Below are 25744 nucleotides of genomic sequence, written 5' to 3' on the forward strand. Positions count from 1 at the left end.
AATTTAAATTCTTCATGTGCCACGGTGGGATTCGGACCCATGTTGTCTAGATTATTGGCCCAGGCGTCTGGATTACTAACTACACTACCATCCCCCAAATGGTAGCATGCTGGTTAATGCACTCCAATAAGATTCCTTTGTGTGGGACTTTACTGCAGTAACTAACTTGGCTATGTGTAACAGGAGAGTGGCTGACGCCAGTTCAAACACTAGGAGAGGAGGTGGGGAAACTGGGAAAGAAAATTGGAGCATTAACAGCCTGACACCCAGCCCGGGAAAACAGAATGGAAGAGAAACAGAGTGCCGCGTCCCTCTGCCATCCAGTTAAAAACCTCAATATGAAATCCTCTGTGCATCCTTTCAGGATTAAACTGCTTCAGGCCATTGAGCTGTCCCCATAAATAATGGGCATTCACATTCAATGGAGCTTTTTTTTAATCACCTCCTAACTGTTTTAACTACCGGAAGGCACTGAGCTTATTAAGAGGAGAGAGATCCTGAACGAGTGAGTCAAGAATCTCCCATCCAATTTCAAGCTCTGGTGTGGGAGAAGTTGGTCCCTGAACACTAATTGGGGTCTGACAATGAGCATGCAGTCCGCAATTCTACTGTGGAGCATGACGCGTACAAATCAAAGACAGTTGGCAATACTAGCAAATGGACAACGGTGGACTTAAAAAAAAAAAGCGTCACCATGCATCTCACAAGGCGCGGACTGTAGATCTACTGCTGCCTGCCTTGTCCTGGCCATCTTCCTCTCGAAATTATAGGGGTGGGAGATTTGTTTTGCTGCTGGTTCCATTCTTATCTATCCAGTCATAGCCAGAGGCTCACCTGCAATGGCTTCTCTTCTCGCTTCTGCACCCGCACCATTACCTCTGGAGTCCCCCAGGGCTCTATCCTTGGCCCCCTCCTATTTTTCATCTACATGCCCCTTGGCAACATCATCCCAAAACACGTCAGGTTCTATATGTACGCTGACGACACCTAGCGCTACCTCACCACTACCTCTCTTGGCCCCTCCACGGTCACTGATTTGTCACACTGCTTGTCTGACATCCAGTACTGGATGAGCAGAAATTTCCTCCAGCTAAATACTGGGAAGATTGAAGCCATTGTCTTTGGTCCCCGCCACAAACTCCATTCCCTAGCCACCTTCCTCTCCCTGGCAACTGTCTGAGGCTGAACCAGACTGTTTGCAAACTCGGTGTTGTATTTGACCCTGAGCTGAGCTGAGGAATTCCCTCCCTAAAGCGCTCTGCCTCTCTACCTCTCCTCCTTTAACACGTTCCTTAAAACCTACCCCTTTGCCCAAGCTTTTGGTCATTTGTCCTAATATCCCCTTACGTGGTTCAGTGTCAAATTTTTATCTAATAATGCTCCTGTGAAGATCTTTGGGACGGTTTACTACATTAAAAGTGCTATATAAATGCAAGTGTTGTTGTTGGTACAATTCAGTGAAAGGTTTAAGAACCTCTTTGTAACGATTGTAAAATAAAGGAAACATTGATTCTACTAAGAATTCTGGCCTGGCCAATATTTATTCATCATCCAACATCATTAAAAAACGATTATCTGGTCATTACCACATTGCTCTTAGCGGGAGCTTGCTGTGTGCATATTGGCTGCCCTGTTTCCTGTGTTACAACAGCGACTACACTCAAAAAATACTTCATTGGTTGTGAAGGGTTTTGGGATGTCCTGAGGTCATGAAAGGCGTGATATAAATGCAAGTTCTTTCCTTCGAAGAAAAATCAGAGTATTATGGGTTGAAATCTTGCCGTGTGATATTAGCGAAGAATACGTCAACACGTTCATATGAAACTCCTTCGTCACCATATTAACAAAGGTTTTGATCGCTTTATCTCAGTGCCTGGGAATTTGTTACAATGCGTTAGCGTGTCTGTCACGCACTTTGCACAGTGCGAGTTCAAGCCACTGCTGTTTGGCTTTAAGTTTAGAAATTTCCGTCAAGACCATTAAAAAAAAAGAGAATGTCCAATCAGCACCACCACTCATTGTGTTCAGGATTCATTGGTTTTACATGAATAGTGTCAGCTGTGGCTCAGTGGGCAGCACTCTCGCCTCTGAGTCAGCTGGTTGTGGGTTCAAGCCCCACTTCCGAGACTTGAGCACAAAAATCTAGGCTGGCAGTCCAAGTGCGGTACTGAGGGAGCTCCGCTGCACTGTCGGCGGTGCCGTCTTTCTGATAAGATGTTAAACCAAGGTCTGCCCCTGCAGGTGGATGTAAATTATGTGCTCAAGTCACCTTGAATCCACATTAAGCACTTAAAGCAAAATTGGTTGTATAGGCAAAAATTCTTAATGTATTGTGACCCTGTGCCAGGTTTTGCGTGGGACAGGAGGAGGGCATTCAGCTCCTCGGACCACTTCTGCCATTCAATTAAATCATGGCTGATCTGCACTTCAACCCCATTTACCTGCCTTAGCTGCATTTCCCTTGCTACCCTTACCCAATGAACATCAATGAAAAGCCGAACAAAAAATTGCAGGGGCTAATTCCCTTTGTTGGGACAGGGTTCAGGAGGTGAAAGTGCAAATTCCCTCTGTTGAGGGAAAGGTTCAAGGCGATGAAAGGGTAAATCCCCCCTGTTGGGGCAGGGTCAAGGCGGTGAAAGGGTTAGTCCCCTCTGTCAGAGCAGGGTCGAGGCGGTGAAAGGGTTAGTCCCCTCTGTCAGAGCAGGGTCGAGGCGGTGAAAGGGTTAATGCCCTCTGTCGGGGCAGGGTCGAGGCGCTGAAAGGGTTAGTCCCCTCTGTTGGGACAGGGTCGAGGCGGTAAAAGGGTTAGTCCCCTCTGTTGGGGCAGGGTTGAGGCGGTGAAAGGGTTAGTCCCCTCTGTTGGGGCAGGGTTGAGGCGGTGAAAGGGTTAGTCCCCTCTGTTGGGGCAGGGTTGAGGCGGTGAAAGGGTTAGTTCCCTCTGTTGGGGCAGGGTCGAGGCGGTGAAAGGGTTAGTCCCCTCTGCTGGGGCAGGGTCGAGGCGGTGAAAGGGTTAATGCCCTCTATTGGGGCAGGGTTGAGGCGGTGAAAGGGTTAGTCCCCTCTGTTGGGGCAGGGTCGAGGCGGTGAAAGGGTTAGTCCCCTCTGTTGGGACAGGGTCGAGGCGGTGAAAGGGTTAGTCCCCTCTGTTGGGACAGGGTCGAGGCAGTGAAAGGGTTAGTCCCCTCTGTTGGAGCAGGGTCGAGGCGGTGAAAGGGTTAGTCCCCTCTGTTGGGGCAGGGTCGAGGCGGTGAAAGGGTTAGTCCCCTCTGTTGGGGCAGGGTCGAGGCGGTGAAAGGGTTAGTCCCCTCTGCTGGGGCAGGGTCGAGGCGGTGAAAGGGTTAATGCCCTCTATTGGGGCAGGGTTGAGGCGGTGAAAGGGTTAGTCCCCTCTGTTGGGGCAGGGTCGAGGCGGTGAAAGGGTTAGTCCCCTCTGTTGGGACAGGGTCGAGGCGGTGAAAGGGTTAGTCCCCTCTGTTGGGACAGGGTCGAGGCAGTGAAAGGGTTAGTCCCCTCTGTTGGAGCAGGGTCGAGGCGGTGAAAGGGTTAGTTCCCTCTGTTGGAGCAGGGTCGAGGCGGTGAAAGGGTTAGTCCCCTCTGTTGGGGCAGGGTCGAGGCGGTGAAAGGGTTAGTCCCCTCTGTTGGGGCAGGGTCGAGGCGGTGAAAGGGTTAGTCCCCTCTGTTGGGACAGGGTCGAGGCGGTGAAAGGGTTAGTCCCCTCTGTTGGGGCAGGGTCGAGGCGGTGAAAGGGTTCGTCCCCTCTGTTGGGGCAGGATCGAGGCGGTGAAAGGGTTAGTCCCCTCTGTTGGGGCAGGGTCGAGGCGGTGAAAGGGTTGGTCCCCTCTGTTGGGGCAGGGTCGAGGCGGTGAAAGGGTTAGTCCCCTCTGTTGGGGCAGGGTCGAGGCGGTGAAAGGGTTGGTCCCCTCTGTTGGGACAGGGTCGAGGCGGTGAAAGGGTTAGTCCCCTCTGTTGGGACAGGGTCGAGGCGGTGAAAGGGTTAGTCCCCTCTGTTTTGGCAGGGTCGAGGCGGTGAAAGGGTTAGTCCCCTCTGTTGGGGCAGGGTCGAGGCGGTGAAAGGGTTAGTCCCCTCTGTTGGGACAGGGTGGAGGCGGTGAAAGGGTTAGTCCCCTCTGTTGGGGCAGGGTCGAGGCGGTGAAAGGGTTAGTCCCCTCTGTTGGGGCAGGGTCGAGGCGGTGAAAGGGTTAGTCCCCTCTGTTGGGGCAGGGTCGAGGCGGTGAAAGGGTTAGTCTCCTCTGTTGGGGCAGCGTCGAGGCGGTGAAAGGGTTAGTCCCCTCTGTTCGGGCAGGGTCGAGGCGGTGAAAGGGTTAATGCCCTCTGTTGGGGCAGGGTCGAGGCGGTGAAAGGGTTAGTCCCCTCTGTTGGGGCAGGGTCGAGGCGGTGAAAGGGTTAGTTCCCTCTGTTGGGGCAGGGTCGAGGCGGTGAAAGGGTTAGTCCCCTCTGTTGGGACAGGGTCGAGGCGGTGAAAGGGTTAGTCCCCTCTGTTGGAGCAGGGTCGAGGCGGTGAAAGGGTTAGTCCCCTCTGTTGGGGCAGGGTCGAGGCGGTGAAAGGGTTAGTCCCCTCTGTTGGGACAGGGTCGAGGCGGTGAAAGGGTTAGTCCCCTCTGTTGGGGCAGGGTCGAGGCGGTGAAAGGGTTAGTCCCCTCTGCTGGGGCAGGGTCGAGGCGGTGAAAGGGTTAATGCCCTCTATTGGGGCAGGGTTGAGGCGGTGAAAGGGTTAGTCCCCTCTGTTGGGGCAGGGTCGAGGCGGTGAAAGGGTTAGTCCCCTCTGTTGGGACAGGGTCGAGGCGGTGAAAGGGTTAGTCCCCTCTGTTGGAGCAGGGTCGAGGCGGTGAAAGGGTTAGTTCCCTCTGTTGGAGCAGGGTCGAGGCGGTGAAAGGGTTAGTCCCCTCTGTTGGAGCAGGGTCGAGGCGGTGAAAGGGTTAGTCCCCTCTGTTGGGACAGGGTCGAGGCGGTGAAAGGGTTAGTCCCCTCTGTTGGAGCAGGGTCGAGGCGGTGAAAGGGTTAGTTCCCTCTGTTGGAGCAGGGTCGAGGCGGTGAAAGGGTTAGTCCCCTCTGTTGGAGCAGGGTCGAGGCGGTGAAAGGGTTAGTCCCCTCTGTTGGGACAGGGTCGAGGCGGTGAAAGGGTTAGTCCCCTCTGTTGGGACAGGGTCGAGGCGGTGAAAGGGTTAGTCCCCTCTGTTGGGGCAGGGTCGAGGCGGTGAAAGGGTTAGTCCCCTCTGTTGGGGCAGGGTCGAGGCGGTGAAAGGGTTAGTCCCCTCCGTTGGGGCAGGGTCGAGGCGGTGAAAGGGCTAGTCTCCTCTGTTGGGGCAGGGTCGAGGCGGTGAAAGGGTTAGTCCCCTCTGTTGGGGCAGGGTCGAGGCGGTGAAAGGGTTAGTCCCCTCTGTTGGGGCAGGGTGGAGGCGGTGAAAGGGTTAGTCCCCTCTGTTGGGGCAGGGTCGAGGCGGTGAAAGGGTTAGTCCCCTCCGTTGGGGCAGGGTCGAGGCAGTGAAAGGGTTAGTCCCCTCTGTTGGGGCAGGGTCGAGGTGGTGAAAGGGTTAGTCCCCTCTGTTCGGGCAGGGTCGAGGCAGTGAAAGTGTTAATGCCCTCTGTTGGGGCAGGGTCGAGGCGGTGAAAGGGTTAATGTCCTCTGTTGGGACAGGGTCGAGGCGGTGAAAGGGTTAGTCCCCTCTGTTGGAGCAGGGTCGAGGCGGTGAAAGGGTTAGTCCCCTCTGTTGGGGCAGGGTCGAGGCGGTGAAAGGGTTAATGTCCTCTGTTGGGACAGGGTCGAGGCGGTGAAAGGGTTAGTCCCCTCTGTTGGAGCAGGGTCGAGGCGGTGAAAGGGTTAGTCCCCTCTGTTGGGGCAGGGTCGAGGCGGTGAAAGGGTTAGTCCCCTCCGTTGGGGCAGGGTCGAGGCAGTGAAAGGGTTAGTCCCCTCTGTTGGGGCAGGGTCGAGGCGGTGAAAGGATTAGTCCCCTCTGTTCGGGCAGGGTCGAGGCAGTGAAAGTGTTAATGCCCTCTGTTGGGGCAGGGTCGAGGCGGTGAAAGGGTTAATGTCCTCTGTTGGGACAGGGTCGAGGCGGTGAAAGGGTTAGTCCCCTCTGTTGGAGCAGGGTCGAGGCGGTGAAAGGGTTAGTCCCCTCTGTTGGGGCAGGGTCGAGGCGGTGAAAGGGTTAGTCCCCTCTGTTGGGGCAGGGTCGAGGCGGTGAAAGGGTTAGTCCCCTCTGTTGGGGCAGGGCCGAGGCGGTGAAAGGGTTAGTCCCCTCTGTTGGGGCAAGCTCACTGTGATTGGAAGTGCAGTTAAAATATCCCAATGAACAAGGCTGCTGTACATTCCAGGAAAAGGAGTGTTTTACACAATTGGACGCATTTCCACAGGTTACATTTCCTGACAGGATATGACTCAAGGATTTGAGGAAAACGTTGGGAATTGTTCGTGACCCACTGGTTCGAATGCGAAGAATCCATCATTCTTTATCGGTTTCCTGGACTTGTAACAATTTAGTGCTGATGACGGATGTCAGTGCTGTGGAAATGAACACTTTCCATGTCAGACACCTACTCCCAGATCAGAGACAGCACGGGTTATATAAACAGTAAAGCTCCCTCTACACTGTCCCATCAAACACTCCCAGGGCAGGTACAGCACGGGTTAGATACAGAGTAAAGCTCCCTCTACAGTGTCCCATCAAACACTCCCAGGGCAAGTACAGCACGAGTTAGATGCAGAGTAAAGCTCCCTCTACAGTGTCCCATCAAACACTCCCAGGGCAAGTACAGCACGAGTTAGATACAGAGTAAAGCTCCCTCTACACTGGCCCATCAAACACTCCCAGGGCAGGTACAGCATGGGTTAGATACAGAGTAAAGCTCCCTCTACACTGTCCCATCAAACACTCCCAGGGCTGGTACAGCATGGGTTAGATACAGAGTAAAGCTCCCTCTACACTGTCCCATCAAACACTCCCAGGGCAGGTACAGCACGAGTTAGATACAGAGTAAAGCTCCCTCTACACTGTCCCATCAAACACTCCCAGGGCAGGTACAGCACGAGTTAGATACAGAGTAAAGCTCCCTCTACACTGTCCCATCAAACATTCCCAGGGCAAGTACAGCACGATTGAGGTACAGAGTAAAGCTCCCACGACAGAGCTACAGATACAGGGTAAAACATCCTGTCAGCTGAGTCAGAAGGTCGTGGGTTCAAGTCCCCACTCCACAGACTTGAGCACAAAACTCTAGGCTGACACACCAGTGCAGTGCTGAGGGATGAGACGTTAAGCCAAGGCCCTGTCTGCTCTCTCAGATGGACGTAAAAGATCCCATGGCACTATTTCGAAGAAGAGTAGGGGAGTTATCCCCGGTGTCCTGGGCCAATATTTATCCCTCAATCAACATCACAAAAACAGATTCACTGGTCATTGGGACCTTGCTGTGCAAATTGGCTGCCGCGTTTCCCACATTACAACAGCGACCACACTTCAAAAGTACTTAATTGGCTGTAAAGCTCTTTGGGATGCCCTGAGGTCATGAAAGGCGCTATATAAATGCAAATCTTTCTTTCTATACTGTCCCGTCAAACACTCCCAGGTTGTTTTGATTTCTTTTTGGGTTCAATAAAGACTCATTTCTGAAAGAGAATGTTGTTTAATCTAAAGTCTTGTTCAAGACTTTCTACAGCTTTTTACAGAACACACTATGCTGTGATGCATCCAGAATGAAACAAAGTAAAACTCCTCTGGACTGCTTGTCTCTCACATGACCTCTGCTGGTCAGGCACAAGTAATCAAAAACACAGACAAATATGCTGTAAGGCATAAGTAATCAAACACAGACAAATATCATCACTATTTGCTGATATCATTACATCTCCCTTTCTTAAAACAAAAGTATTTTACTTTTAACTAACAACATTTAATGAACTTACATTATCATTATCATGATCAAGGTTTTTTACCCTTGCTTTGTGTGTTCACATGAAATATGTCAATACACTAGAACTTGAAGAAAGAATAAGATAACATTACTTCCTTCTTTAACAATAGTCCTTAAATTTGCTCAATGAGTCTCTCAGGAGGCTTCACGTGTCTTGAGGATTTTCTGATTGATTGTCCTTGAATCTGAGTTGTTGCCTCAGATGATTGGTTCTCAGCTGTGTGATCAGGTTGTTCACCAGTATCAGTCTCTTGACCTGCTGTGGCTGGTCCCATGAGAAGATCTCGACGATTTCTTCTCAGAACAGCACCCTCATCTGTCTGAATGGTGTATGATCTTGGTTGAACTTCACTCAGGACAGTTCCCTTCTGAGTCCATGTGTTTGTTTTGTCTTTCAACCTTACTTGGTCACCAGTGGAGTTCAGGTAGGTTTTGTGTTCCTCTGTCATAGTAGTACTTTTGCTTTTCTTTCTGTTGCTCTTTGAACTTCCTCACTTTCTCCCCCTCTTTTGTTTTCAGGAGGTTCTCCGGGATGGGTAGGTTTGACCTTAGCCGACGTCCCATCAGGAGTTGGGCTGGTGACATACCACACTCGAGCGGCGTTGTGCGGTATACAAGCATGCTTTGGTAGAAGTCAGTTCCACTGTCTTTTGCCTTGTACATCAGTCTTTTCACTGCCTGGACCGATTTTTCCACTAGTCCATTGGACTGTGGATAGTGAGGACTTGACGTTGTGTGGACAAAGTCCCACTCTTTGGCAAAGTGTCGGAAATTTGCATTGTTAAACTGGGGTCCATTGTCTGTGAAGACCTCGCTTGCCACGCCATGTCTGGAGAATATGGCTTTCATACTTCTTATCACAGCTTCTGCAGTGGTGGTGTACAGTCTACAAACCTCTGGATACAGGGAGTAATAGTCTGTGACGACAAGATAGTCCTTCCCTTGACATACGAATAGGTCAGCGCCTACCTTCTGGTAAGGTCTGTCTGGTGCTGGGTGTGGCTTTAGTGGTTCTACCGGATTGCTTGCTCGATATTTCAGGCATATTGTGCAGTTTGACACCTCATTTGTCACATCTTGGTTGATTCGTGGCCAGTACATCACCTCTCGTGCTCTTTTCTTACACTTTTCGATTCCCAGATGTCCTCCATGGATCTTTTTTAGCATCTCTCTTCTCAGACTCTTTGGGATAACTATTTTACTTCCTTTGTAGATGATGTCTTCGACCACTGATAGTTCCGCCCTACAGTTCCAGTACTCTGCTATATCAGGTGAGCAGTCTTGCTTCATGTTGGGCCATCCATCCAAGATGCTTTTTCTCAGTCGTCTCATTGTTTCACTTTTGTTTGTCTCAGTCTTTATGAGCTCCATTTTTGCATCTGCTATGGGCAGTGCACTTGTGATCATGTCCACGTAGGCGTTCACTTTTTCATCCATTGTGGTGTTTGCGGGCTCACTTGGGTCAACAGCTCTGGACAACGTGTCTGCTGTATACATCAGCTTACCCGGTGTGTACGCAACATTCAGTTCATCATAGACTGTCTCACCTTCGCTTTCCACAACGAGGACTCTCTTTACCAGGTTCAGTCTCTCACAGGCTTTTAAACCTAGTATGGCTTGCACTTCCTTTGGCACCACGATTAATGCTAGCGTGTGCTCTCTGTCCTTGTGTGTTACTTTGACAATGCATTTTCCTTTCACTGGTATATCAGTACCTGAGTATCCGGTCACTTTCACTTGTATTCCATGTAACTTTGGTCTGGGTCTAATTCTCTTAAAATCGGTCTCTGATATCACATTAACTTGTGCTCCAGTATCCAATTTAAATGGAATGTGTATGTTGTTCACTTTTAGTGTCAACATCCAGTCTCTTTCTTCTCTTTTGTTTTCAGACACAACATCTACATAGAATTCCTCTATCTCGCTTTCATCTACTGTATGGACCTTGCTTTGTTGCACTTGGTTCTTGCAGCAACGGGCATAATGGTTGTTTCTGTTGCATCTATAGCATGTTTTACCATATGCTGGACACTTTCTTGGTGGATGCTGTGTACCGCATCGACTACATGACTTCCGATTGTCCCTTTCATTTTCTTTTGCTGGCCACGCCTCTTTTTTCACATTGGCGCTCTCTTTGTTAAATGGTTTGTATCCATTCTTTCTCACTGCATCCACGTTGCAGCTACTGTCACTGAACAGCTCCTTTGCCTGCAACTTCACAGTCTCTGCAACCCTACACAGTGCTATGGCTGTTCCCAGGTCTAGATCTTGCTCTCTTAGCAGTCTTTCCCTCAGACCATTATCTCGAATACCACACACCAGTCTGTCTTTTATCAGCGAGTCTGTGAGTCCCCCAAATTCACACGATTTGCTCCGGTTTCTCAGTTCAGTCACATACTGATCAATAGTCTCGCCGATTTTCTGTACACATGTGAAAAATTTGTGCCTCTCAAAGGTCACGTTGCGTTTAGGTATGCAGTAGGCCTCAAACTGTTCCATTATTTTATTGAGCTGCATTTTGTCTCCATCAACGGCAAATATGAAATTATTATATACCTCCAGCGCTGCATCACCCACTACATGTAAAAACACGGACGATTTCTGTTTATTACTTTTATCGTCAGCTCCGATTGCTGATAAATACAACCCTACACGTTGTTTGAATCTCCTCCAATTTTCAGCCACATTACCTGTCAATTGAAGCATCGCCGGTGGGAGTAAACCTTCCATTTTTTCACTTCGTTAGCTATTCTCTAATGGTAAGCAACGATGTTCTCTTCTGGCTTGCTAATATGTGGAGAGCTGATTTCGCTTACTTGCCACAACTGCTTTCACTGTCCCATCAAGTTGCTAACTTCAGATTTTTTCTCTTTCAGCCACTTCTGACATCATGTTTTGATTTCTTTTTGGGTTCAATAAAGACTCATTTCTGAAAGAGAATGTTGTTTAATCTAAAGTCTTGTTCAAGACTTTCTACAGCTTTTTACAGAACACACTATGCTGTGATGCATCTAGAATGAAACTGAAAGTAAAACTCCTCTGGACTGCTTGTCTCTCACATGACCTCTGCTGGTCAGGCACAAGTAATCAAAAACACAGACAAATATGCTGTAAGGCATAAGTAATCAAACACAGACAAATATCATCACTATTTGCTGATATCATTACACAGGTCAGGTACAGCACGTTATATGTAAAGAGTAAAACCTCCCTCTACACTGTCCCATCAAACTCTTGCCAGGTCAGGGACAGCACGGGGCAGATACAGAGTAAAACTTCCTGTACACTGTCCCAGCAGTGTGCCTCAGTTCCAATTTCAGGCGTTCACTCTCGACAGCACCAGTGTGAAATTTGCCCTTCCCACGGCCTCTCTGAGTGAGATTTCCCATTGGTGCTGAACCAGGGTCAGTTTGGTGTTGTGGGCCCGCTGAGAACCAGATGGAGACTGTCCAAACCCATTTTGTGGATGACTCCTGCAGGCAGGAGTTCTCCCCGGTGTCCCGGCCTATATTTATCCCCCAACCAGCACCTTAAAACATGATCTGGTCATCATCACATTGCTGTTTGTGGGAGCTTGCACAAATTGGCTGCCGCGTTTCCCACATTACAACAGTGACTGCACTTCAAAAAGTACTTCATTGGCTGTAAAGCGCTTTGGGACATCCTGATGTCATGAAAGGCACTATTCTCTTTCCAAGGAAGGACCGAACAGTCTGGGGTTCTTTGCTCTAGAGGGGAGAAAGCTGAGAGGTGACCTGATAGAGAGAATGTTTCCACTTGTGGGGGAGACCAAGGCTGGAGGCCATCAATGCGAGAGAGTCACTAGCGGATCCAGTGGAGAGTTCGGGAAAGGTCTCAGCTGCCTTTTGTCTCCACGGGCCCATTACCATCTCATCTGGCTTCTAATACCTTTTATTGTCTCCTTTTCTTCTTTTGTTCGATCGCAGCTTTGCCTTCGATCTTTTTATTTTCTTTCCAGTTTTGAAGAAGGGTTTCAACCCGAAACGTCAACTCAAATTTCTCTCCACGGATGTTGCCTGACCTGCTGAGTTTTTCCAGCATTCTCTGTTGTTATTCGGGAGAGGCTTCCTTGCCCGGGGTGTGGTGGGAGTGTGGAGCTCGCTGCAATGGGGAGCGGTTGAGGCGAATAGCACAGATGCATTTAAGGGAGGGCTGGATGGACACAGGAGGGAGGAAGGAGTGGAGGGATATGCTGGTGGGGTGAGATGAGGAGGGGTGGGGGGAGGGTCGTGTGGAGCATGGACACCGGCATGGACCAGTTGGGCCGAATGGCCAGTTTCTGTGCTGTAAGTACTGTGTAATTCTACGTAACATACTGAACTGAGGAAGGATGTTCTTGCCATGGAGGGAGTGCAGCGAAGATTCACCAGACTGATACCTGGGATGGCAGGAATGACGTATGAGGAGAGATTGGGTCAATTTGGCTTATATTCGCTGCAGTTTAGAAGAATGAGAGGGGATCTCATTGAAACTTATAAAATTCTAACAGGACTAGACAGACTAGATGCAGGAAGGATGTTCCCGAAGGTGGGGAGTCCAGAACCAGGGGTCACAGTCTAAAGATAAGGGGTAAGCCATTTAGGACGGAGATGAGGAGGAATTTCTTCACCCAGAGAGTGGTGAACCTGTGGAATTCTCTACCACAGAAGGCAGTTGAGGCCAATTAATTAAATATATTCAAGAAGGAGTTGGATATATTTCTTAAGGCTAAAGGGATCAAGGGATATGGGGAGAAAGCAGGGACAGGGTACTGAATTTGGATGATCAGCCATGATCTGATTAAATGGCGGAGCAGGCTCGAGGGGCTGAATGGCCTACTCCTGCTCCTATCTTCTATGTTTCTATATAAATGTAAGCCTTTCTTTCCCTGCATCCCCTCTATTGAAATTAAGATTGACTGACTGTTTGCTGTAGTGTAATGGTTAAACAGACTCGGTTTGCTGATTAAATAGATTCTGTTTGCTGTAAAATACACTGCTTGCTGTGAATCCTGCCGTAAGTCCCGCCCCACCTCCAACTCATTGGCTGAAGCAGTGGTGATAATAGACACACTGCCTTTTCTCGTTCCAAGGATTCTGCTCCTTTTACTATTTAATGGTGACACACAGTGAGGGGAGACTGCACCTAGGAAAGGAAGCCATCCACTGCCTCAGAGTCTGGTTCTACACTTCCAGGTTAACAGGCGGGCTGGCGCCGACTTACCTTTGCCTTGCCCGTGCTCTGCAGGATGTGCACCAGCGCACACGCCACCTCCTCCTTGTTCTTGACGCTCAGCACGGGCTCCAGCACCGCGCAGAGCATCTTGTAGTTGTTGGTGACGTACTCGGCAAACTCCTTGTACAGCTCCATGGGCAGGATGTTCATGCTCTGGTAGCGGGACTTGATGCGGATGGTGGGGCCACCCGCCTTGCCCCGGCTGGAGCTGGGCTGGCTGACCGGGTACCACTGCTCCACAAACTGGCGGCTGGCCACGCTGTTGATGGGGATGTTGACCAGCCCCACATAGTTGCTCTTGTCCTTCTTCTTCTTCTTGTCCGTGTCCTTGTACAGATGGATCCGGATGTTGCGCACGGCCGGCAGGTTGTTAAACTCAAAGTGCTCGCCCCAGAAGACGTTGTCCGTCCTCACCTTGCTGGTCGTGCGGGCGTACAGCATCTCGTCCAGGCAGAGCTCGCAGTAGTAGCGCTTTTTGGGCGGCAGGTCCTTGCCCTCGATGATCCAGAGCTTCAAGACATTGTCAACGCGTCGGCTGTTGTCCTGCAAGTGGGGGCAAGGAGAGGGGGAAAGATGGTTAGACATGCGGTCAGGGCTTACCAGGTCAAGAGGAGGGTCCATCAGTTAGAATAAGGATCCAAGTTAAGGGTCATGAAGTCAAGAGGAGGGTCTGAGACAGGAGTCACCAGGTCAGGAAGACAGTCCGAGTCAAGGGTCACCAGGTCAGGAAGAGGGTCTGAGTCAGGGGTCACCAGGTCAGACAGGGTCCGAGTCAGGGGTCACCAGGTCAGAAGGTGGGTCCGAGTTGGAGGTCACCAGGTCAGGAGGAGGGTTTGAGTTAGAGGTCACCAGGTCAGGAGGAGGGTCAGAGTCTGAGTTCACCAGGGGGGGGGTCCGAGTCTGAGGTCACCAGGTCAGGAGGAGGGTCTGAGTTAGAGGTCACCAGGTCAGGAGGAGGGTCTGAGTCAGGGGTCACCAGGTCAGACAGGGTCCGAGTCAGGGGTCACCAGGTCAGAAGGTGGGTCCGAGTCGGAGGTCACCAGGTCAGGAGGAGGGTTCGAGTTAGAGGTCACCAGGTCAGGAGGAGGGTCAGAGTCTGAGTTCACCAGGGGGGGGTCCGAGTCTGAGGTCACCAAGTCAGGGGGACGATCTGGGTCTGAGGTCATCAGGTCAGGAGGAGGGTCCGGAGGTCACCAGGAGGGTCTGAGTCTGAGGTCGCTAGTTCAGGAGGAGGACCTGAATCAGAGGTCACCAGGTCAGGAGGAGGGTCTGAGTCAGAGTCCACGGGGGCAATTTTAACATAACCCACCCGTTGGGAAACTGATGGAATCGGGAGCACTGCTGATTTTACCCCCTGCCTGATTTTACTCTCCGTTGAAGTCACTTGATCCAGTGGGTTTCCCGCACAGCCGGTTAGGTGAAAATTGCCCCAGTTAGAGGGTACGAGTCAGAGACCATCAGTTAGATGAGCTCAAAGCAACATTAGACTGAAGCCATGTCATCACCCCTACACCAATCCCAAAGGCAGAATGGAGATAATGGAGCAGTATGATGGGGGGGCGGTGGCAGTGGGGTGGTAGGATTCATGGATTGAGTTCAAAGGCCACTGGTGAAAGTTCACCCAGAATCTCAAAGACATTCATATCGCGAGGTAGGGGGAAGCAATGGAGTTTTATTCTTAAAAAAAAGCACACCAAACTTTTTCATCTGTTTAAAAAAGCATACATCTTGGACGTGTCCATTCCAAACCCTGACTGTCTGGTTCTAAACGGATGGGTGGTAGACGATATGAAACTTTAAACTCTCAGAATCTGACTCATTTCCATGGCAAACCTCAGAACTGAAGGCACACATGGGATAATTTTGTAACATTAGCTCAACAACAACAACCACAACAAAACAATAACTTGTATTTATATAGCACCTTTACCATAATAAAATGTCCCCAGGCATTTCGCAGGTGCGTAATCAGACAAATATTGACACCGAGCCACTTAAGCAGATTATGACAGGTGACTAAAAGCTTGGTCAAAGTGGTAGGTTTTAAGGAACTTCTTAAAGGAGGAGAGGGAGGGAATTCCAGAGCTTAAGGCCTAGGCAACTGAAGGCACAGCCGTCAATGGAGGGGGGATGGAAATCAGGGATGCGTAAGGGGCCAGAATTGGAGGAGCGCAGAGATCGCAAAGCATTGTAGGGCTGAAGGAAGTTACAGAGATAGGGAGAGGTGAGACCATGGAGGGATTTGAAAACAAGATGAGAATTTTAAAATTGACATTGCTGGACTGGGAGCCAATGTAGGTCAGCAAGCACAAGGGGTGATGGGTGAACAGGACTTTGTGTGTGTGTGTTAGGACACAGGCAACAGAGTTTTGGATGACTTTGTGGCGTTGCCACATTGGGGAAACACTGTGTGTATGTAGATAAACCTGTATAATCCCCTTTTAACTGCTGTATTCCCCTCCCCCCGCAAGACAGTTGCAAGCTGAGAGGAATAAGGCACGTTCAGACTTGCCTGCTGCTGATAGAAGGAAAACCAATCAGGTTCCAGCAGGTGACCAATCCGTGAGTCATCACAGGTTCGCGGGCTTCACGAATTCAGTACTGTATTGTGAGAGTTGGAGTAAAGACCTATTTCTTGTAGCTCGCTGTGTTGCCTATTTCTTTACGCGGGAGACCGTAGTCCCCCACAACTTCAAGTTTATTGGGAGCATTGGAATAGTTGAGTCTGGAGGTAACAAAGCCATGGATGAGGGTTTCAGCAGCAGGAGCTGAGGCAAGGGCGGAAACAGATGATATTACGGAGGTGGAAGTAGGCGGTCTTGGTGATGGAGCGGATATGGGGTCGGAAGCTCAGCTCAAGGTCAAATAGGACACAGAGGTTGCAAACAGTCTGGTTCAACCTGACACAGTTCCCAGGGAGAGGGATGGAATTGGTGGTGAGGGTACGGAGTTTGTGCGGGGACCGAAAATGATGGCTTTGCTCTTCCCAATGTTTAACTGGAGGAAATTGCAGCTGATCCAAGACTGGATGTCGGACAAGCAGCGTGACAACACATAGGCACAGGAGGGGCCCAGAGAGGTGGTGGTTAGTAGAGCTGGGTGTCCTCAGCGAGCACGGCTTTAGTGGAGTGCACACTGGAGGAAAGGTAAGAAGGGAGGGAGGCAAATGGGTAAGAGAGAGGGGGGACAAAGGGGTATGATAGGAGTGAAAAGGAGAGAGGGGAGGGGAGGGGTAAGAGAGGGATGGACAGGCAAGGAAAATTGAGACACTGTCAAAAAGAGAGAGAGAGAGAAGAGACGCAGAGACAGGCAGAAAAAGCAGGGAAGAGGGAGACTGGTCATTGCCAGAAATAGATACTGCTAGGCACTGTGTGAGAGAGAGAGAGAGAGAGAGAGAGCGACGCAAAGACACTGCCCGAGAGAGAGAGAGACACTGTGAGGGAAGAGGGACTCAGAGACACTGCCCGAGAGAGAGATACCCACAGACACTGCCCGAGAGAGAGATACTGTGAAGGAGAGGGACCCACAAACACTGCCTGAGAGAGAGACACTGTGAGGGAGAGGGACCCATAGACACTGCCCGAGAGAGAGAGAGACACTGAGGGAAGAGGGACCCAGAGACACTGCCCGAGAGAGAGATACCCACAGACACTGCCCGAGAGAGAGAGAGATACTGAGGGAAGAGGGACCCACAGACACTGCCGGAGAGAGAGACACTGTGAGGGAGAGGGACCCATAGACACTGCCCGAGAGAGAGATACCCACAGACACTGCCCGAGAGAGAGATACTGTGAAGGAGAGGGACGCACAAACACTGCCCGAGAGAGAGACACTGTGAGGGAGAGGGACCCATAGACACTGCCCGAGAGAGAGATACCCACAGACACTGCCCAAGAGAGAGATACTGTGAGGGAGAGGGACCCACAGACACTGCCCGAGAGAGAGAGAGACTGAAGGAAGAGGGACCCAGAGACACTGCCCGAGCGAGAGATACCCACAGACACTGCCCGAGAGAGAGACACTGTGAGGGAGAGGGACCCATAGACATGCCCGAGAGAGAGAGAGAGAGACACTGAGGGAAGAGGACCCAGAGACATGCCCGAGAGAGAGAGAGAGACACTGTGAGGGAGAGGGACCCATAGACACAGCCAGAGAGAGAGACACTGAGGGAAGGGGACCCAGAGACATGCCCGGGAGAGAGAGAGACACTGTGAGGGAGAGGGACCCATAGACACAGCCCGAGAGAGAGAGAGACACTGAGGGAAGAGGACCCAGAGACATGCCCGAGAGAGAGAGAGAGACACTGTGAGGGAAGAGGACCCAGAGACATGCCCGAGAGAGAGAGAGAGAGACACTGTGAGGGAAGAGGACCCAGAGACATGCCCGAGAGAGAGAGACACTGTGAGGGAAGAGGACCCAGAGACACTGCCCGAGAGAGAGACACTGTGAGGGAGAGGGACCCAGAGACACTGCCCGAGAGAGAGAGACACTGTGCTAGAGAGACCCAGAGACACTGCCCAAGAGAGAGACACTGTGAGGGAGAGGGACCCAGAGACACTGCCCAAGAGAGAGACACTGTGAGGGAGAGAGACCCAGAGACACTGCCCGAGAGAGAGACACTGTGAGAGAGAGGGACCCAGAGACACTGCCCAAGAGAGAGACACTGTGAGAGAGAGGGACCCAGAGACACTGCCCGAGAGAGAGATACCCACAGACACTGCCCGAGAGAGAGACACTGTGAAGGAGAGGGACCCAGAGACACTGCCCGAGAGAGAGACACTGTGAGGGAGAGGGACCCAGAGACACTGCCCGAGAGAGAGAGACCCAGAGACACTGCCCGAGAGAGAGACACTGTGAGGGAGAGGGACCCACAGACACTGCCCGAGAGAGAGACACTGTGAGAGAGAGGGACCCAGAGACACTGCCCGAGAGAGAGACACTGTGAGAGAGACCCAGAGACACTGCCCGAGAGAGAGACACTGTGAGGGAGAGGGACCCACAGACACTGCCCGAGAGACACTGTGAAGGAGAGGGACCCAGAGACACTGCCCGAGAGAGAGACACTGTGAGGGAGAGGGACCCAGAGACACTGCCCGAGAGAGAGAGACCCAGAGACACTGCCCGAGAGAGAGACACTGAGAGAGAGGGACCCAGAGACACTGCCCGAGAGAGAGACACTGTGAGAGAGACCCAGAGACACTGCCCGAGAGAGAGACACTGTGAGGGAGAGGGACCCAGAGACACTGCCCGAGAGAGAGACACTGTGAGGGAGAGAGACCCAGAGACACTGCCCGAGAGAGAGACACTGTGAAGGAGAGGGACCCAGAGACACTGCCCGAGAGACACTGTGAAGGAGAGGGACCCAGAGACACTGCCCGAGAGAGAGACACTGTGAAGGAGAGGGACCCAGAGACACTGCCCGAGAGAGAGAGACTGTGAGGGAGAGGGACCCACAGACACTGCCCGAGAGAGAGAGAGAGACACAGACACTGCCCGAGAGAGAGAGAGATACTGAGGGAAGAGGGACCCACAGACACTGCCGGAGAGAGAGAGAGACACTGAGGGAGAGGGACCCAGAGACACTGCCCGAGAGAGAGAGACACTGTGAGGGAGAAGGACCCAGAGACACTGCCCGAGCGAGAGATACCCACAGACACTGCCCGAGAGAGAGACACTGTGAGGGAGAGGGACCCACAGACACTGCCCGAGAGAGAGAGAGACTGAGGGAAGAGGGACCCACAGACACTGCCGGAGAGAGAGAGAGACACTGAGGGAAGAGGGACCCACAGACACTGCCTGAGAGAGAGACATTGAGAGAGATACCCAGAGACACTGCCCAAGAGAGAGAGATATACTGAGAGAGATCCACAGATACTGCTCGAGAGAGAGAGACACTGAGACGGAGAGAGACACACAGAGAGATACCCAGAGATACTGCCCGAGAAAGAGAGGGAGACTGAGAGACAGAGACTGTGAGCGAGTTTAACACTGAGTGAAGGAGCGACCCACAGACACTGCCGAGAGGGAGAGATATCCACAGACACTGCCAGAGAGAGAGTGGGAGGCAGACGGAAGGAGGGAAGGAGAGGAACAGGAAAAGGGAGAGGTAGAGGGAGTGAATGAGGGAGGGGGGAGAGGAAAAGGGAGAGAGAGGGGGAGAGAGAGAGAGAGAGAGAGAGAAAGGGACAGGGATAGGGAGAGAGAGGAAGAGGGAGAGAAGTCAATGGAGAGTAAAATCAGGCAGGGTGTAAAACTGGCGTCCGACCCAAACCTATTCCGTTTCCCCTCCTGCGTGGCTCAAATAAAAATGGGAGCTAAAGTCTGAGTGAATTGAAAAACAGACCATGTCAGAGAGAGGGGAAGAGACTGGGAAATATGTAAGAAACAGAGAGATAGAAAGAAAGACTGACAGAGAAGGGGCAGAGAGACTGTTAAACAGAGCAAAGGAGTGTCCAGAGACAGAAACGGGGTTCGCTGCCCAGTGGCACACACACTGCCTGTTCGGTTTGCTCCCATTCTACCTGACGGGAGGTTTATAGCTTTCACTCTCTGCGAGATTGGGCGGGGGGCAGGGTGGCTGATATCCCGCAGAGGACATGAAACGCACCTGACTTCAAAAAAAACACTCGCGCATGGATCATCTGAAAAGGAAATAAATTCAGTTTGACAGCAATCAAAAGCAGGACTTCAGAAAGAGAACCTTCCGGAGCTCTATCCCTAGTGTAAAGGCATCTCTGAAATAAATCCAGCAGGGAGCACTGAATGAGAGGAGGGGGCAGGTGGTGGGTGGAGAGAAAGCACGAAGGAGGCAGGCAGGCAGAAGCCAGGAGGGAGAAGAGGTTGATGGAGAGATCAGGAAGAATGGGGGGGGGGGGCAGCATAAGAATGATGGAGGCAACAGGAGCCAGGAGAGTGAGGAAGGGGAAAGCTGGAAGCATTTTGGGACATCCTCAGGTCATGAAAGGTGCTGTATAAAGGCAAGTTCTCTCTTTCATTCTTAACCAGCAGGGCCATTGGGGGCGGGGGAAGGGTGTGTTTGTCAAATATTAATAAAGGACAGTTGAGTAAAAGCTGCAGAATGGAGATGTGTGAGTGAGACGATGAAGATTCTGGATTAAACTGGCTGTAGCTCTTGTGAGGTCACATCACACAACCTACCTGACATGTTGACCTGGCAACGCACTATTATAAACACATATATTAGAACAAGGTAGTCGGAGCCAGGTCAAAGGAATACTTTGTTCCCAAACGTCATTTGGAAGCACAAAGTACCAACTTGGCTTTTTACTGAAGCTCCCGCAATGTGGTGCCGAGCCCTAAAGGCCAGGAGACTCAATCCCCAGGTTAAGGAAAGAGAAAAAAAAAAATCGGCCAGTGCTATCGAATGATCCCTATTGGAAGGGAGTGTTTGTGGACAGAGATGGGCTCAGCTGTTATGGCTTCCAGGGACCAAAAACCTCTGCCCAGCTTCACAAAGAATGGCCATTTGGACAGTGCTGCAGAATCCCCCTGCAACGGCTCCTAGAATGCCACGACTGCTGTTGGCTGCGACACTGCTTTTTGTGGCTGCAGTCTTCATTGTGGGCTGGCTGGGCAGCCATGCTTGTTGTGGGCTGCTGGGTGGCCATGTTTATTGTGGGCTGCCATGCTTGTTGTGGGCTGCCATGCTTGTTGTGGACTGCTGGGTGGCCCTGTTTGTTGTGGGCTGCCATGCTTGTTGTGAAATGTTGGGTGGACATGCTTGTTGTGGGCTGCCATGCTTGTTGTGGACTGCTGGGTGGCCATGTTTATTGTGGGCTGCCATGCTTGTTGTGGACTGCTGGGTGGCCATGTTTGTTGTGGGCTGCCATGCTTGTTGTGAAATGTTGGGTGGACATGCTTGTTGGGGCTTCTGGGTGGCCATGTTTGTTGTGGGCTGCCATGTTTGTTGTGGGCTGCTGGGTGGCCATGTTTATTGTGGGCTGCCATGCTTGTTGTGGACTGCTGGGTGGCCATGTTTGTTGTGGGCTGCCATGCTTGTTGTGGACTGCTGGGTGGCCATGTTTGTTGTGGGCTGCCATGCTTGTTGTGGACTGCTGGGTGGCCATGTTTGTTGTGGGCTGCCATGCTTGTTGTGGACTGCTGGGTGGCCATGTTTATTGTGGGCTGCCATGCTTGTTGTGGACTGCTGGGTGGCCATGTTTGTTGTGGGCTGCCATGCTTGTTGTGGGCTGCTGGGTAGACATGCTTGTTGTGGACTTCTGGGTGGCAATGTTTGTTGTGGGCTGCTTGGTGGCCATGTTTATTGTGGGCTTCTTGGTGGCCATGTTTGTTGTGCGCTGCCATGCTTGTGAGATGCTGGGTGGATATGCTTGTTGTGGGCTGCTGGGTGGCCATGTTTGTTGTGGGCTGCTGGGTGGCCATGTTTGTTGTGGGCTGCTGGGTGGCCATGTTTGTTGTGGGTTGCTGGATGGCCCTGTTTGTTGTGGGCTGCTGGGTGGCCATGTTTGTTGTGGGCTGCTGGGTGGCCATGTTTGTTGTGGGCTGCTGGGTGGCCATGTTTGTTGTGGGTTGCTGGATGGCCCGGTTTGTTGTGGGCTGCTGGGTGGCCATGTTTGTTGTGGGCTGCTGGGTGGCCATGTTTGTTGTGGGCTGCTGGATGGCCCTGTTTGTTGTGGGCTGCTGGGTGGCCATGTTTGTTGTGGGCTGCTGGATGGCCCTGTTTGTTGTGGGCTGCTGGGTGGCCATGTTTGTTGTGGGCTGCTGGATGGCCCTGTTTGTTGTGGGCTGCCATGCTTGTTGTGGGTTGCTGGGCTGCCATGCTTGTTGTGGGCTGCTGGGCGGCCAGGTTTGTTGTGGGCTGCTGGATGGCCCTGTTTGTTGTGGGCTGCCATGCTTGTTGTGGGTTGCTGGGCGGCCAGGTTTGTTGTGGGTTGCTGGGCGGCCAGGTTTGTTGTGGGTTGCTGGGCTGCCATGCTTGTTGTGGGCTGCTGGGCGGCCAGGTTTGTTGTGGGCTGCTGGATGGCCCTGTTTGTTGTGGGCTGCCATGCTTGTTGTGGGTTGCTGGGCGGCCAGGTTTGTTGTGGGTTGCTGGGCGGCCAGGTTTGTTGTGGGCTGCTGGGTGGCCATGTTTGTTGTGGGCTGCTGGGCAGCCAGGTTTGTTGTGGGCTGCTGGATGGCCCTGTTTGTTGTGGGCTGCCATGCTTGTTGTGGGTTGCAGGGTGGCCATGTTTGTTGTGGGTTGCTGGGTGGCCATGTTTGGTGTGGGCTGCAGGGCAGCCATGTTTGCTGTGCACTGGCTGGGCAGGCACATTTGTTGGCAGGCTGGCTGAGCGGGCATGTTTGTTATGGGCTTCCCGGGCAGCCACGTTTGTCTCAGGAATAATTTGACCCTGGTTATAACATAACGATGACACAACTCTCCCATATCACTTATGCACAACAATATACACAACTAGTAAAATCTGCCAGGGCAGTTGGTACACCGATCTAGCATATAGGAGAAGGGGACACAGAATGTATACACACACGGCTTAAACTACTGACAATGCCCATGAAGCACTAAATTCCACCCGAATAATCAGACGTAGATTTAATACCTTGTTTGGCTTCACTGCCCGCTGCAAATTCTCGATCCACTTGTCTCGTTCAGCCCCTGACCTACAGGCAAAACATTTTGTGCCAGATGGAGTAGTCACCTGCCATTTGAAGAAAAACAAGATAAGTCATCAGTACACAGCAGAGCAAATGGGCACTGGCTGTACCAGGGGCTGTACCTGCCGCCAAACTGGCCAGGGATGCAGAAATAAGGCATTCGCTCAACTATCTCCACCCCACCACCACAAGGTACCAGTTTGAGTTGGTCAGTGGCACTCTCGCCTCTGAGTCAGAGGTCATGGGCTCAAGTCCCACTCCACGAGACTCCAGCACATAATCCAGGTCAGCACTCCAGTGCAGCATTGAGGGAATGCTGCACTGTCGGAGGTGCTGTCTTTTGCATGACGCTTTCAAGACTGAGATCGCTTAGATTTTTGTTGGGTAAGGGTATCAAAGGATACGGCGCAAAGGCGGGTAAATGGAGTTGAGGTACAGATCACTCATACAGCAGCAGCAACAGCGGGAGTGGCGGACCTGCGAGGGAGCAGCGGCTGTGGGTGAAAATAAAGGTCGGTGATTTTCAGGCCCAGTTGAGCAGTGGCAGCAGCTGGAGCGGCAGCAGAATTAGAGAGTGACATCACAGTACAGAAAGTGACGCCGGTGCAGGGGAAGCAGCTGATTGGGTGAGTACGGCCAGGTGAATATTTATACTCCTCTACAGTTTGACAGTTAAGGTTAATAGTTTATAAAGTTTAAAAGGTCTTAATTTTGTGGTTTATAGTTGCTAAGGTCTGTGTGTGTAGCGGGGAGTGCTAGTAACCAAGGGCCCTTGAGTATATCATTTAATTGTAGTGTAATTAGTGGTATTGATTTAATTTAATTTAAATTAATTAAAGGGTAAGTCATGGCAGGACAGCTCAGCCCTGCGGCATGCTCCTCCTGCACTATGTGGGAAATCAGGGACACTTCCTGTGTCCCTGACGACCATGTGTGCGGGAAGTGTATCCAGCTGCAGCTACTGACAGACCGCATTGCGGCGCTGGAGCTGCGAATGGATACATCCTGGAGCATTTGCGATGCTGAGGACGTCGTGGCTATCATGTTTAATCAGTTGGTCACACCGCAGGTAAAGGCTGCACAGGCAGGAAGGGAATGGGTGACCGCCAGGCAGAGTAGTAGGTGCAGGCAGGTAGTGCAGGGGTCCCCTGTGGCCATCCCCCTCTCAAACAGATATACCGCTTTGGATATTGTTGAGGGAGATGGCTTATTGGGGGAAGGCAGCAGCAGCCAACTTCCTGGCACCGTGGGTGGTTCTGCTGCACAGGACGGGAGGAAAAAGAGTGGGAGAGCTATAGTAATAGGGGATTCTATTGTAAGGGGAATAGATAGGCGTTTCTGTGGCCGCAAACGAGACGCCAGGATGGTATGTTGCCTCCCTGGTGCAAGGGTCAAGGATGTCTTGGAGCGGCTGCAGGGCATTCTGGTAGGGGGGGGGGGGGGGGGGAGAGGGGGGAGGGTGAACAGCTAATTGTCGTGGTGCGTATAGGTAAAAACCGGGATGAGGTCCTAAAAGCTGAATATAGGGAGTTAGGAGGTAAATTTAAAAATAGGACCTCAAAGGTAGTAATCTCAGGATTGCTACCAGTGCCATGTGTTAGTCAGGGTAGAAATAGAAGGATATTTCAGATGAATACGTGGCTAGAGGAATGGTGCAACGGGGAGGGATTCAAATTCCTGGGACATTGGAACCGGTTCTGGGGGAGGTAGGACCAGTACAAACTGGACGGCTTGCACCTGGGCAGGACCGGGACCGATGTCCTTGGGGGAGTGTTTGCTAGTGCTCTGGGGGAGGGTTTAAACTAAAATGGCAGGGGCTTGGGTACCTGTGCAGGGAGACAAAGGAAAGGGAAACAAGGATAGAAGCAAAAGACAGGAAGGAGAAAAGCAAAAGTGGCAGTCAGAGAAATCAAGGGTTTAAATTAAACATGGCCACAGTAAATAATAATTCTAAAAGGTCTAAGAGAGTGTAAAAAAAACAAGCCTGAAGGCTTTGTGTCTTAATGCGAGGAGCATTCGTAATAAGGTGGATGAATTAGCTGTGCAAATAGATGTAAACGGACATGATATGATTGGGATTACGGAAACATGGCTTCAGGGTGACCAAGGCTGGGAACTCAACATTCAATATTCAGAAAAGACAGGCAAAAAGGAAAAGGAGGTGGGGTAGCATTGCTGGTTAAAGAGATTAACACAATAGTAAGGAAGGATATTAGCTCTGATGATGTGGAATCTGTATGGGTAGAGCTGAGAAATACCAATGAGCAGAAAACATTAGTGGGAGTTGTATGCAGACCCCCAAACAGTAATGCTAAGGTTGGGGATGGCATTAAACGAGAAATTAGAGACGTGCAATAGGGCACAGCAGTTATCATGGTGACTTTAATCTACATATAGATTGGGCTAACCAAATTAGTAACAATACTGTGGAGGAGGAATTCCTGGAGTGTATGGTTTCCTGGACCAATATGTTGAGGAACCAACTAGAGATCAGGCCATCTTAGACTGGGTATTATGTAATGAGAAAGGATTAATTAGCAATCTTGTTGTGCCAGGCCCCTTGGGGAGGAGCGATCATAATATGATAGAATTCTTCATTAAGATGGAGAGTGAAGTATTTGACTCAGAGACTAGGGTCCTGAATTTAAATAAAAGAAACTACAATGGTATGAGGCGCGAGTTGGGTAGGATGGATTGGGGAACATTACATAAAGGTTGATGGTCGATAGGCAATGGCAAACATTTTAAGATCGCATGGATGAACTACAGAATTTGCTCATCCCTGCTTGGCATAAAAATAAAACAAAAAAGGTGATTCAACCGTGGCTAACAAGGGAAATTAGGGATAGCATAAGATCCAAGAAGAGGACATATAAATTGGCCAGAAAGAGCAGTAAACCTGAGGATTGGGAGCAGTTTAGGATTCAGCAAAGGAGGACAAAGGGAT

The 25744-nt window shown here is 51.1% G+C and overlaps 1 protein-coding gene across 4 annotated transcripts in view; it reads right to left on the reverse strand.

Moving 5' to 3' along the window:
• Positions 1-25744, reverse strand: part of LOC147095740 (ras/Rap GTPase-activating protein SynGAP-like) — a 756836-nt gene that overhangs the window by 109060 nt on the left and 622032 nt on the right. For all 4 annotated transcript variants that reach the window (XR_015074821.1, XR_015074822.1, XM_085974793.1 and 1 more), the window contains 2 exons: positions 22743-22841; positions 13153-13707 (listed from right to left, as the gene is read on the reverse strand). Coding sequence is in view for 2 of the 4 variants with exons in the window: in XM_085974793.1 (XP_085830919.1) it covers positions 13153-13707; positions 22743-22841 (654 nt within the window). In the remaining 2 variants the exon portion in view is untranslated. The remainder of the gene's footprint in view (positions 1-13152; positions 13708-22742; positions 22842-25744) is intronic.

Source organism: Somniosus microcephalus, unplaced genomic scaffold (assembly GCF_052327205.1).
Source record: "Somniosus microcephalus isolate GS21.2 unplaced genomic scaffold, FLI_Smic_1.0 unresolved_chr1, whole genome shotgun sequence".
NCBI lineage: Eukaryota > Metazoa > Chordata > Chondrichthyes > Squaliformes > Somniosidae > Somniosus > Somniosus microcephalus.